Source organism: Chelonoidis abingdonii, chromosome 11 (genome assembly GCF_003597395.2).
Source record: "Chelonoidis abingdonii isolate Lonesome George chromosome 11, CheloAbing_2.0, whole genome shotgun sequence".
Lineage (NCBI taxonomy): Eukaryota > Metazoa > Chordata > Testudines > Testudinidae > Chelonoidis > Chelonoidis abingdonii.
In genome coordinates this window covers 24,857,157-24,871,297 of record NC_133779.1, presented here as the reverse complement: position 1 = coordinate 24,871,297, position 14,141 = coordinate 24,857,157, and the positions used below count along the sequence as shown (strand labels likewise).

General features: G+C 46.7%; 3 protein-coding genes across 4 annotated transcripts in view; all 3 read right to left on the bottom strand.

Moving 5' to 3' along the window:
• The window catches only part of LOC116836048 (uncharacterized), a 616,551-nt gene that overhangs the window by 70,405 nt on the left and 532,005 nt on the right, over window positions 1–14,141 (bottom strand). The window lies entirely within an intron of this gene.
• The window catches only part of LOC116836046 (uncharacterized), a 441,820-nt gene that overhangs the window by 421,746 nt on the left and 5,933 nt on the right, over window positions 1–14,141 (bottom strand). Inside the window, 1 exon segment of the mRNA XM_075070367.1 lies at window positions 13,567–13,649. Coding sequence (XP_074926468.1) covers window positions 13,567–13,649 — 83 coding nt within the window.
• The window catches only part of LOC142047422 (uncharacterized), a 423,729-nt gene continuing 410,653 nt past the window's right edge, over window positions 1,066–14,141 (bottom strand). The window contains 2 exon segments of the mRNA XM_075070365.1: window positions 1,066–4,358; window positions 10,686–10,898. Of these exon segments, the coding sequence (XP_074926466.1) occupies window positions 2,617–4,358; window positions 10,686–10,898 (1,955 nt within the window). The 3' untranslated portion in view covers window positions 1,066–2,616.

Genomic DNA, 14,141 nt, shown 5'->3' with positions numbered 1-14,141 from the left:
CCACTTCTGGCACCAAGAGGACTATTACGAATAAGCATCCTGATCCCAGTGCAAAGGGGTGAGGAGCAGAGAGGAGAGAACCAGGAACTACTGAGGGTGGAAGGGAGTTAGGAGCCGGGGGGCCAACGGGAATTATTGGTGTTCCATAGGGACTGAGCTGGGATTGGGTAGTGCACTCTCTACATTCCCCTGCTGGGAGCAAATAGTTATGAAATTCCCTGGAAAAGTGTGAGTCTCATCCCCCTCTAATGCTCAGTCTACATACAGGATAACAACCTACTACTGCTGCTTCTCCATTAGTTGAGCAGACAGAAGTCTGTGTGGCAGATCTAAAGGCCTTGCTTTGCTGATCACACATATCCATTTGACTTTTGAAACCCAGGAAATGCATAGTTAAGGTTGCCCACCTAACCTTAACTCCGCCTTTTTTTCTGCAATGCCCCGTTAACGCACAGGCATTCACTTTGCCAGCACATTTGCTGAACCGTACAGACTCTTCACCCCCATTAACAACTCTTCAAATAAGACCCTCAAGGCCTGACCCGGTATAGGCAGCCAGCGTGGGGCACAGGCTGGCCCTAGCCGTGACAGAGACCGCACAGCACGCCACCATCACCTGCCACTATTCAGAGACTCTCCCCACTCCACTGACCCCATCTCACTCATCCACTCTACCCCACCCAATTCCCCAAAACCTGGGAGGGGGAGCCCATTGTCCCTTGTGATGCCCTGAGCTCCTCCAGTTACAGCTGGAGCAGAGATGGATGCTCCTTTTGGCTGCTCCCCTGTGAGAACCAAAGAGTTAATTTACATAACTCACTGAAGCAAGGAAAGAGACAGCTCAGTGGTTTGAGCATTGGCCTGCTAAACCCAGGGTTGTGAGTTCAATTCTCAAGGGGGCCATTTGGGGGAACTCGGGTAAAAATCTGGGGACTGGCCCTGCTTTGAGCAGGGGGTTGAACTAGATACCTCCTGAGGTCCCTTCCAACCCTGGTATTCTATGATCTCCACCCTGATTTTCAACCATTCTGGCCCACATTGCTTATTGAAAGAAATAGCTCCAGATTCCCCCTTTATACATTTTATTAAACTGAAAAAAACCAAACTTCAAAATCAAGAACACACATCGCTAAGTCTAAACTGCTCTATCCATGACTACATTAACCATTGGGTGAACACACTGACATTAAAGTCAAAAATCAGTAAATCAATGCATTGACAATGCTATTGCATTGCAATCATGTTATCAATTTAGCCAACTGATGAAATGAATACAATGGATCACCAACCCTCATAAATCCTAAAACAGGAACCCACAGAGGCAGCTGTCCATTAATACGTAAACCTCAATACCAGAATTTCAGCCAGGCCATGCGATCCACACTGAGCTGTTAAACAGTTCAGTGCCAAAACCAAATGATTGCTCGCGTTTGAACAGCAACCTAAAAGCCAATTAAAGCTTCCTTCTTCGATTGAACTTGTGTGTGATTAATCCTTGTCCTAAAGCTCTGCAGCATGAAGCACCTATATTACTAACGATATATACAGTCGTTTTAGGGAAAAGCACTCTTGTTTGTGCCAATCATTTGTGAAAGAAACTAGCTGCGTCCCCATTAATTTATTCCTTACGCAGCCTAACAAGAACCAGTTAAGTTACCAGTGCTTTGGGTTCGAAAACCCGTGAGTAACAGACTTGGCGAGCCACCCAGGATGATTGGTACGAATGGTTGGTTGGTTGGTTTCCTGTGCAAAAGGGAAGAACTGCAGGGTAGGGTAGCAACCTGTGACATAGTTCCCTGTGACATAGTCAGCAAGTCGATTTATGAATACATTCCATTACTGGAACTCAGGGCTTAGGCTGGGAGTCTGGTCAAGTTAAAAATAGATATAAAACCCCCCTAAAAATAAAAGTTAAAAATAATATTTAAAACTGCACATTGATTTTGTACAAGAGAATGGTAATGTTTTTGTGAAGCCTTTACCGGCCCTGGAACATCGCTGCAGCTCTGTAAGCAGATGATCATGATAATAATAAATTAAAAAATGAATGAATGAAAGGCAAAAATTAAAAAGCAATTTAAAAATAAAATTAAAAAAATCTCTCTCTCCAGCCGGGTGTCAAATCCAAGTACTCTCCGCATCACCAGTGTAACGCAAGTCGTGGCAAGGTAAAAGCAGGTATGCAATAGTCAGAAAAAACATCGCAGGCCGAGGCAAAAAGCTTCTAAATTAAAACAGCAAAGGGGGAAACAAAGTTACAGCCTTACTAAAAAAAAAATCCCCAAATAAAACCGAGGCAGATCACGGGGAAAGTAAAAGATGAAGCTAGGTTCTCAAGCCACGTTAAAAAAGCAAAAGTGGCTGCAGTTCGAAAAAGCCGTAGTCTGAAAAAGGGTGGAAGAAGAAAAGAAAAACAGTTAAAGGTTAAACCCTTCACCCCTAACCATGCCAGGGCAGCAGAAAAAAAATAGGTTGGCCCGATCAGTAAGGGCTGAGAGCTGATAAATGTTTTTCCCCACGCTCAGAGCATCTAGAGCAGGGGTCCCCAATGTGGTGCCCGTGGGTACCCGCCGGGGTATCTAGGTGCCCTCGCGTCCTGGCCGCTGACAAGCAGCGTCATGCAGAAGTGTTGTCGAAATGCCGATGATTGACACGCTGCCACTTGTCGGCAGATGCTCGTCCGCCGCCACGGTCCTCCGTGGCTTGTCGTTGGGCGGGCGGGTTGGAGACCACTGATCTAGAGCGTCTCTATGAGGTGTGGAGACTCTGATGCCTAATAAGGTTGGAGCTCCGAGTGAAGGTTTTCCCGCACTCGCTGCATTCATAAGGTCTGGCCCCCACGTGGATTCTCTGATGCTTCAGGAGCGCTGAGTTGTCAATGAATTTTTTCCCACACTCGCAGCAACCATAGGGTCTCTCCCCTGTGTGGATTTTCTTATGCACAATGAGGTTGGAGCGCCAAGCGAAACTTTTCCCGCACTCGGCGCACGTGTAGGGTCTCTCCCCTGTGTGGATCCGCTGATGTTTAACAAGGCACGATCGCTGCGTGAAGCTTTTCCCGCACTCGAAGCACGCATGAGGTCTCTCTCCCGTGTGGATTCTCTGATGCTTAATGAGGTCTGAGCTGTCAGTGAAGCTTTTCCCGCACTCGCCGCATTCATAGGGCTTTTCTCCAGTGTGGATTCTCTGATGCTTAATAAGGTCTGAGCTGTCTGTGAAGCTTTTCTGACACTCGCCACATTCATAAGGCCTCTCCCCCGTGTGGATCCTCTGATGTTTAATGAGGAGAGAGCTGTCAGTGAATCTTTTCCCACACTCGCTGCATTCGTAGGGTCTCTCCCCTGTGTGGGTTCGCTGATGTGTGATGAGGTTTGAGCTGCGAGTGAAGGTTTTCCCGCACTCGCCGCATCCGTAAGGCCTGTCCCCCGTGTGGATCCGCTGATGCTTTTTAAGCGATGAGCTGTCAATGAAGTTTTTCCCGCACTCGCAGCACCCATAGGGTCGCTCCCCGGTGTGGATTCTCTGATGCACGATCAGATTCGAGCGCCGAGTAAAGCTTTCTCCGCACTCGGCGCACGCGTAGGATCGCGCCCCTGTGTGGATTATCTGATGGCGAACAAGGCCTGAGCTCTGAGTGAAGGTTTTCCCGCACTCACAGCATTCATGAGGTCTCTCGCCTGTGTGGATTCTCCGATGTTTAATGAGGGATGCTCTCTGAGTGAAGCTTTTCCCGCACTCGCTGCATTCATAGGGTCTCTCTCCCGTGTGGATTCGCTGATGCGTAATGAGGTCCGAGCTCTGGGTGAAGCGTTTCCCGCACTCACTGCATTCATGGGGTCTCTCTCCCGCGTGGAATTTCTGATGTTTAATAAGGGCTGAACGGTCAATGAAGTTTTTGCCACATTCACAGCACACATAGGGTCTCTCTCCAGTGTGTATCCTCCGATGTTTAATGAGGGATGATCTGTGAGTGAAGCTTTTCTGACATTCGCGGCATTCATAGGGCCTTTCCCCTGTGTGGATCCTCTGATGTTTAAGAAGAACTGAGCGGCTACTGAAATTTTTCCCACACTCGGAGCATGTGTTGTTTCTCGCTCCTGCCTGGATTTTCGGCTGGGCTGTGGTTTCCTTGACATATTTGTGAGGTCCCCAACTATTAATGGATTTATTTAGTTTCTCCCTTGGCTGGTTTCCCTGCTTCCTCTCTCGCCTGTGCTGACTCTCACGTCCTTCTCTCTGCTCACGACTCCTGGAATCGTCCTCCTCAGATATTTGCAATAACGTCCTGTGTGGTTCGTCTTGCTCAGCATCTTCCAGCTGAGATTGGTGCTCCTCCTTCTCACGTGGCATCCCATCACCTGTTGGCAGAAAAAGGGAGACTCAACCATGATGCAAATTAGCTGCAGTGGAAGAGGCCAGAAGCTCCTCATGTTCTGGCAATCCCTGCTCCCTAGAGTTTCAGTGAGACCACTCACATAGACTCAGACTCGTAGAATATCAGGGTTGAAAGGGACCTCAGGAGGTATCTAGCCCAACCCCCTGCTCAAAGCAGGACCAATCCCCAAGAAAATCTTTAATGTGCTTTCAATTAAGCACATACTTTGGTGGATTCAGGCTTGGAGGGATTAGATTTTTATCAATAAATATCAGTTTCACTGCAAACACACAAACCAAGAAAAATATTGCCATCAACGATCAAGATTTCCAATAGGCAAATTAAGTAAAATGCCACTTGAGAACGCAGAGTTGGCGATAAGGATGCTGACTTTGTATGTTTTGACATGCGAGCTTGAGAGTTCGTTTTCCCAGCGAAAAGGCTTTAAATGGTTTGAATCTCAACATCTACTGCCATTAAATAATGATTGTCTGATTTCTCCGCGTAATTTTCTTCAACTGAAAACTTAAAATTGATAAACATTGGGGGAAAAAAAGGCTAAAACTTTTATTTTGCACAATTAAGAAAATTTAAAACAATAAAAATTGAAAAAAAAGCTTAAAAATAAGTTGACATAATAACGTCCCCTCTCCTGCCACAAAAAGCAGATGGGGGGCGCTTCCGCCATGACATTCACCAGCTCAGAGAGCCCCAGTCCTGTTTACTTTCCAAGTCTGCATAACCATCTACACAGCGTGTTTTTAACTTCAAAATAGCGAGCAACTGCTGTGCGGATTAGAAGTGGAGGAATAACAGCGGTGGCTTTGAGCCGGTGATTGTGTAGACAGGAGCTGTGCAAGCTTTCTCCGACAGAGCCCCCAACGAATACTAGTTCCGTCCTAGAAAACTCCTGTGGTTTCAATGGTCTTCTCTTGACCCAGTTGTGTAGGAGCAGGATTTTATAGTTGTACAAGAATTAATGTATGATTTAAAAGCAGCAAAGAGTCCTGTGGCACCTTATAGACTAACAGACGTATTGGAGCATGAGCTTTCGTGGGTGAATACCCACTTTGTCGGATGCATCCAAAGCTCATGCTCCAACCCGTCTGTTAGTCTGCAAGGTGCCAGGGGACTCTTTGCCGCTTTTACAGATCCAGACTAACACGGTCACCCCTCTGATGTATGATTTAACTATTTTGTTAGGGGTTGTTTTTTTTTTAATGGCAAAAAGGAATTTTTTGGGGGGATATTGGTAGAAACGCATTTGACCGATTGCTAGTGTTTGCATTGATGTTAAGGCAGGGACAGATCAGAATAATTTTTAAGATTGATTATGGTTATTTTTTTGGTTTAGGATAAGGGTACGTCTACACTACCCGGCGGGTAGTGATTGATCTATCAGGGATCGATGTATCTAACATAGACGCGATAAATTGATCCCCAATCACTCTGCCGTCGACTCCTGTACTCCACCGCGGCAAGAGGCAGAAGCGGAGTTGACGGGGAAGTGGCGGCAGTTGACCCCGCGCCGTGAGGACACGAGGTAAGTTGACCTAAGATACGTCGACATCAGCTCCACTATTCTCGAAGCTGAAGTTGCGTATCTTAGGTCAATCCCCCCAGTGTAGAAGGGGGGAAGTGGTGGAATGGACAATATTCTCTCTCACATTTTGGTGGTGGATTGTTCAGTTTCATGGGTAATCAGAGTAGAAGTCGCAATGGTAGAAGAAGAGAAGATACGATGTACCCACTTAAAGTGTCTCTAGAAGATCTATATAATGGAAAAGTTATAATGTTTATCATTTTTTTATATGTATTATAAATTAGACATTTCAGTTAAATATGAATTTTTTTGTTTTAACGTTTAGTAAGTAAAAAATAGAATTTTGCATTGGGTTTACGTTAAGGAAATGAGGGGAGTGTTAAAGGCTCAGGACACAATGTGCACTGTTTAAATTACAAACTGTACTAAGGTTTAATTTGTAATGCTTTTTTTTGCTTACTATAAAAATTGCTGTATATTTTTTGAAAGTTTTTGTAAAAAACTGTTTGTGTGAAGGCCACTGTTAACCAAATTTTCTTATTCACTTTCTCCACACTTGTCGTGATTTTATAGACCTCCCTTCGTCGTCTCTTTTCCAAGCTGAAAATGCCAGGTTTTTTAATCTCTTCTCATATGGAAGTTGTTCCATACCCCTATTCATTTTTGTGACCTTCTCTGAACCTTTTCCAAATCCAATGTATCTTTTTTGAGATGGGGCGGCCACACCTGAGCATAGTATTCAAGCTGTGGATGCACCATGGATTAATATAGCGGCAACATGATATGTTTGTATCTTATCTATCCTTCCCTAATAATCCCCAATATTGTTACCTTTTCAGAGAAACTATCCACAATGACTCCAAGATCCTTTTCTTGAGTGGTAACAGCTAACCTAGACTCTGTCATTCAGTACGTAGGGTTGGGATGGTGTTTCCCAGTGTGCGTCACTTTGCATTTATCAACGCTGAATTTCATCTGCTATTTTCTTGCCTAGTTGTCCAGATTTCTGAGATCCCTTTGAAACTCTTCACAGTCTGCTGTGGACTTAAACTCTCCTGAGTAGTTTTGCATTGTCTGCACATTTTGTCACCTCCTTTTCCGGATAACTTACGGATATGTTGAACAGTGCAGGTCCAATACAGACCCCGGGGGGACCCCACTGTTTATCTCTCTCCATTCTGACAACGTAACATTTATTCCCATTTGTTTCCTCTTTTAACCAGATCCTGAGAGGACCTTCCTTCTTAATCCATGACAGCTCACTTTGCTTAAGAGCCTTGGGTGAGAGACCTTGTCAAAGGCTTTCTGGACATCTAAGAACACTAGATTCATTGGATCACCCTTGTCCACATGCTGGCTGACTACCTCAAAGAATTCTAGTAGATTGGCGAGGAATGATTTTCCTTTACAAAAGCCATGCTGACTCTTCCCCAAAAAATCACATTCATCTATAAGTCTGATCATTCCGTTTACTAGTGTTTCAACCAATTTGCCCAATATTGAAGTTAGGCTTACTAGCCTGCAATTGCTGGGATCGCTTCTGGAGCCTTTTTAAAAAATTGGCATTGCATTAGCTTTCGCACAGAAGCTGATTTCAATGATAGCTTACATACCACAGTCAGCAGCCCTGCAATTTCACATTTGACTTCCTTCAGAACTCTTGGGTGAATCCCATCTGATCCTGTTGACTTACTGTAGTTTAATTTATAATTTTTTCAAAAACCTCTTCTAATGACACCTCATTCTGGGACAGTTCCTCACATTTGTCACATAAAAAGAATGGCTCAGGTCTGGGAATCTCCCTCACAATCTCTGCAGGGAAGACTGACGCAAAGAATTAATTTAGTTTCTCCACAATGGCCTTCTCATGCTTGAGTGCTGTTATACCTCGATCGGCCAGTGCCCCCCCGTCTGTTTAGCAAGCGTCCTGCTTCTGGCGTGCTTCAAAATTTTGTTGTTACTTTTTTAGTCTTCGGCTAGTTGCTCTGCAAATTCTTTTTTGGCTTGCTGGGTTATATTTTTCCAAGTGGCTGTGACGTTCTCTGATTAAACTATGACCATACAGATCATTGTTGCAACCACTGTTGTTATATCTTTGCAACCAATCTTGTACAAAACGGGGCACGTAAGATGTCTATGGAAAGGTTATGATTTGCTGAATGTGATGATGCTCTTGGCATGCGTGTAGTTTTGTACTTCAAGTTATAAATATTGGCTCTACTTGTATTTCAAACGTTTGCTCCTGGGGTGGTAGTTAGCCAGCGCATCCTGGAGGGACTATGCAAATTGCATGGCCCATTAAAGGGGGGTGGTTTGAGCAGTGGCCTGCTAAACCCAGGGTTGTGAGCTCAATCCTTGAGGGGACCATTTAGGGCAAAAATCTATCTGGGGATTGGTCCTGCCTCGAGCAGGGGGTTGGACTAGATACCTCCTGAGGTCCCTCCCAACCCTGATATTGACTTACAATAGGAGACGTCAATCTATTCTTAATGGACTTTCCTGCCAGGGCCAGGTGAAGTCAGGCATTGCCATGTGACTCCAAACTCCATCTTGGACCTGTAATTTTCCACTAGCTGTGCCGAGGTCTGAGTTTGAAACCATGGGTTTCCCTCCACATGGCAGAAGCTATAAAAGGCCCTGCAAACACCTCCACTGTGCCTCGATCCTGCTCCACCCCTTTTCCTGCTCAAACCTCTGGACTATGGACTTATCCTAACGGGACGCAGGGACTGAGGACCGTTCAGTTATCTAGAAGCAACCAGAGACTTATCAAGCCAGAAGTTTATTCCATCACTGCTACAAGTCTGAACTAAGAACATAAGAACGGCCATACTGGGTCAGACCAAAGGTCCATCTAGCCCAGTATCCTATCTGCCAACAGTGGCCAATGCCAGGTGCCCCAGAGGGAGTGAATCTAACAGGCAATGATCAAGTCATCTCTCTCCTGCCATCCATCTCCATCCTCTGACAAACAGAGGTTAGGGACACCATTCCTTACCCAGCCTGGCTAATAGCCATTCATGGACTTAACCTCCATGAATTTATCCAGTTCTCTTTTAAACCCTGTTATAGTCCCAGCCTTCACAACTTCCTCAGGCAAGGAGTTCCACAGGTTGACTGTGCGCTGCCTGAAGAAGAACTTCCTTTTATTTGTTTTAAACGTGCTGTCCATTAATTTCATTTTGGTGACCCCTAATTCTTGTATTATGGGAATAAGTAAATAACTTTTCCTTATCCACTTTCTCCACATCACTCATGATTTTATAGACCTCTATCAGATCCCCCCTTGGTATCCTCTTTTCTAAGCAGAAGAGGCCTAGCCTCTTTAATCTTTCCTCGTATGGGACCCTCTCCAAACCCCTAATCATTTTAGTTGCCCTTTTCTGAACCTTTTCTAGTGCCAGTATATCTTTTTTGAGGTGAGATCACATCTGTACACACGATTCGAGATGTGGGCATACCATGGATTTGTATAAGGGCAATAATATATTCTCAGTCTTATTCTCTATCCCTTGTTAATGATTCTTAACTCTTTCTTCCTTTCTCTTTCTTTAAATAAACCTTTAGATTTTAGATCCTAAAGGATTAGCAGCAGCGTGATTTTTGGGTAAGATCTGATTTGACCTCGGTGTGTGGCTAGTCCTTTGGGATCAGAAGAACCTCTTATTTGACGAAATTGGTTTTAAAGAACCACTCGTTTCTAGTCTAGTGTTTTTGTAGGTGACACAAGGGACTGGAATTCCCAGGGAAACTGCTGTTCTGCCTTCTTGTTAGCGAGTTGGGTGAAACGGAAGTTTACTTCTGTTGCTGGTCTGGTATCTCCCAAGGGAAAATACCCCAAAACAGGAGTTCTCTCTGCCCTATTTCTCAGCAGTCTGTCCTGAATTTGGGTATTGTCAGCTGTGACCCACAAAGGCTCGGTGCCCACGGCTTTCCATAGTTTCTGTTCCTTTCTATTTTCCTCAATAGGATTTTACTTCCTTTTTGCCTATAACAGCTTCTTTTACTTCATAGGTTAGACACGGCAGCACTTTCTTGGTCGCCTTACTAGATATTTTTTTTCTAAATTTAGGACGCGTATTTAATTTGAGCTTCCACTGTCGTGTTTTTAAGTTTCCATGCAGTTTGCAGGCATTTCTCTTTTGAGATTGTACCTTTTAATTTCTAGTAAACCAACTTCCTCATTTGGGTGTCGGTCCCCTTTCTGAAATTAAATGTTACTATGGTGGGGTTATTTGGTGTTTTCCTCCTTCCGCAGGGATGTTAAATTTAATTATATTATGGGCACTATTACCAAGTAGTCCAGCTACATTCACCTCTTGGACCAGATCCTTGGCTCCACTTAGGATTAAATCAACAATTTCTTCTTCTCTGGTGGGTTCCAGGACTAGCTGCTCCAAGAAACAGTCATTTATGGTGTCAAGACACTTTCTCTCTGCATCTCAGCCTGAGGTGACATGGACCCAGTCAACATGGGGATAGATGAAATGTCCCATTACTGAGATTATTTTTACAGCCTCTCTAATCTCCCTGAGCATTTCATGGTCACTATCACCGTCCTGGCCAACCAAAGAAGTGCTGGAAAGATGGATATAACTCAGAGACTGAATTTCCCCAAAATTCTTTCCCACAGGGTAGGGGGATCAATTCTGCTTGTAAATCCCGTCCAAGCACTCAGGGGAAGAGAGGTGAAGGAGGGAGCTACTGCCAGGTGTCACACAGGATAGGTAGGAAGTCACAAGTGACATCTGCCAGGAGGATACATACCTGCTGGGGACAATCCTGAACTTGGAGAACTCACAAGGTCTCTGTTGGGAATCCCAGCTGTTTCCTTCAGCCACGGACAGATTTCGAATTGGCTGAATGATTCCTCCTTTGTGCAGGTACCGCTCAGGATCTCACTTTCCTCTGAATCATGGAGATCTGGGTCTTTGTCTTGTTCAGGCTGAGAGAGATCATCAGGTGGGAAAACTGGAAACTCTGCACGGGGAAAGGAGATCAGGTGGGCTTAAGGGGATAGCTCACAAATTTATTATCTTAACCATTTTAACCTAGCAATATGCTGAGGCTAGCCCCACGGAGGCTCAAACGTGTAGGCCGCTCTGCTTAAAGAGGGATTGAAGAAACCCCATCTCTGCTGGGAAAACACCCTGCCATACAATCATCCTCACAGAGGAGTCCTTAAAACACAGAGACTGTAGCTCCACGGCCTAGCAGGTGAAGATTGCAGCCAGCAGGGAAACCACCTGCTTCTTTCCGAGAAAGAGAGGAGAAGAGAAAACACAGAGAGTCACCGGGAAGATGGGAAGAGTTGGTGGGGTTCAGGGGGTTACTGCGTGTGATGCATTTTTCCCGCATTCTGCAGGAGTTCCTCTGGGGCGTTGTGCCCATCGAAACCACAATTTCTGGGTTAAGAGCAATATTTTACAGTGCTCTAATATCCACCAGCAGATGATGACTTGGTCTGCGCTTTCGAATCTGGCAGCACACTTCGCTCAGTCACACGCTTACAGGTGTAAAGACTCACACCCTGAACCAAAAAAAAAAAATTGATAGTCTAGGCTCAGGGAATTCACTTAGGGTTGCCAAGGGCTGCCGTGTGTCCTTCCAGAACATGGACAGTGACTAATTGTAGAGCTCTGAAAACCAGGAAATGAAGCGTGAAAGTCCATACCATTCTGGCAACTTCACCTTAACTCTGCCCTCTAACCACTATGGTGCAGTAAGGATGGTGCAAAGGTTACTGTGCTACCTGAGGAAACAGGGGATTCGCTGTGTCTTGGGAGTCTTCAAGTCAAGACTGGATGCCTTTCTGGATGATGATTTAGTCTAACACAAGGTGTTCGACTCAATACAAAAGATACAGCAGAAAACGCTATGGTCGGTATTATACAGAAGGTCAGAGTAGACAACCGAATACTCTCTTTGGCCATAAAATCTACAGATTTATAACAGAGATGAGGAAGGACTAAGAGAACGTGCCACTGTTTGTGTTGTGTTCAGAGATGGGAATCCCAGCATTTATCCGCACGCCCTCCAGCTGCGTGCCCAGGTCCAGCTGTAACTGGATGATGGAGGGAGTCATCGGAGCAGCTTGGCAGAGCTGTGACTGATATAAAGGGAGGGGCGTGGGACCCTTGAAGGAGCAAAGATGCCTCATTTCATTCCCGAGCGTTGCAGGTTGCAACGCTAAAGGCTCACAAGGGTGTGTTCTTGCCATGAGCGTTGTCGGCACCCTGGGGGGAAACACGTGCTGGCCCTCGCCGGGGTTCAGAGAATGGGAACAGACGCAATGACTCCAAAGGAATCATTTGCAGGACGCTGCTGTGACGCAGTAGGGAGCGGGGCGGATTGACCTGGGAATGCCGTTTAGTTTTACTGGGACTGTCTGCATGGGGGTGGGAGAGCAGGGGACGACTTCAGGGGAGGGACAGGGCCTGAGCCAGGAAGGGGGGTGGGCAGGGAAGCTGGACAAAGGGGGAGAGCCGGCTGGAGGGGTTTTTGGTTTCAGTTTTGGGCTGGCTGGGAAAAGGCAGGGAACCCCAAGTCTGGGGTCTAAGCTCCTTGCCCCTCAGAGGGACCTGGCTGTGGGGTCCTGGCTGTACTTACATGCCCCACTTGGGACTGTGTTCCTGTTGTTTAATAAGCCTTCTGTTTTACTGGCTGGCTGAGAGTCACGGGGAATCGCAGGGAGTGGGGGCTGCAGGGCCCTGACTCCCCCACGCTTCCCTGGATCCCTTGACGATTCCCTGCTCTGTTCATTCCCTCTGGGGCACCTGGCATGGACCAATGTCGGCAGACAGGACATTGGGCTGGATGGACCTTTGGTCTGACCCAGCGTGGCCGTTCTGAACCCTCAGGGGCGAAGACGTGGTGATATTTTGCAAGTCTCGTGTGGTGTAGGCTCCATTTCTGCAGGCCGGCCAGGGATCGGACGCTTCTGTTTGCTAGGCTGGACCTAAACCCAAGCCTTGCCTCAGCCAAGAGAAGTTGTTCGACTTTGTGCTGTTCTTCTCCTGTGCCCTGCTCCCAAAGTGTTCTGCAGCAGCGGAGGGTCTCTGGTAGCGTGTGTGTCACTGGCATATTGTGGTGACGCTGAAAAGGGGCAGAGTAGAGGTGGCATTGTGGGGGTGGCGTGACCCTTAACTCTTCATTTCCCCTTGTAATAACTAGGGGGACGGGAATCCTTACCCAGCGAGGTCACATTCTCATAGTTCTCCTGCATGACGGCTCTGTAAAGGGCTCTCTGAGCGGGGTCCAGCAGAGCCCACTCTTCCCTGGTGAAATGCACAGCCACCTCCTCGAAGGTCACCGACCCCTGAAAGAGCGAGAGTCCAACACTCAGGACCTGCTGCCCCACTCACAGCCCCACTATTCATGAGGGAGAGGAGTAAACCACATGGATACAGCATCAGGGGAGTCCCACCCACAACCCAACCGTCACATGGCTCTTCCTAAAAACTCAGCCACAGGTTTACCAAGTCCCAGCAGGTCCATCACACCTTGTCCACCTCCCTTTCTCCACCCCGTGCAATGTCTGCACCCTCCCACCCTTAGATCAAACTCCCTACTTGCTCCCACTTCCTGTGTCTTCCCTGTCCCTCTGGCTCGTACGGGAACTCCCCCAGCATGACCTCAGCATCCCTACCTGAGCCAGGTCTGCTGCATCCACTTCCCTTCCCCGGGCAGGCTGGGAGAATCGGGAGGGACCCAGGGATGTTATTCTGCAGCCTGTTGGGGGGGAGAAGGGTTATAGGGGGATGGGGGTGTTTCAGAACAGACTTAAGGTCATTTCACATCACAAGTCTCACTGGCGCTTTCTCTGCAGAGACATTTTCGACTCCCACACTGGGAAAATGCTCCATCATGGCAGTGCAGACCCATCCCCTCCCACCAGGGCTAAACCCACCGAGACCCTTTAAACCTGAGATGGTTCCCCCGGACAGAACATAAGAACGGCCACTCAGGGTCAAACCAAAGGTCCATCCAGCCCAGTATCTGTCTACCGACTGGCCAATGCCAGGTGCCCCAGAGGGAGTGAAGCTAACAGGCAATGATCAAGTGATCTCTCTCCTGCCATCCATCTCCACCCTCTGATGAATAGAGGCTAGGGACACCATTCTTTACCCTTCCTGGCTAATAGTCATTTATGGACTTAGCCACCATTAATTTATCCAGTTCCCTTTTAAACATTGTTATAGTCCCAGCCTTCACAACCTCCTC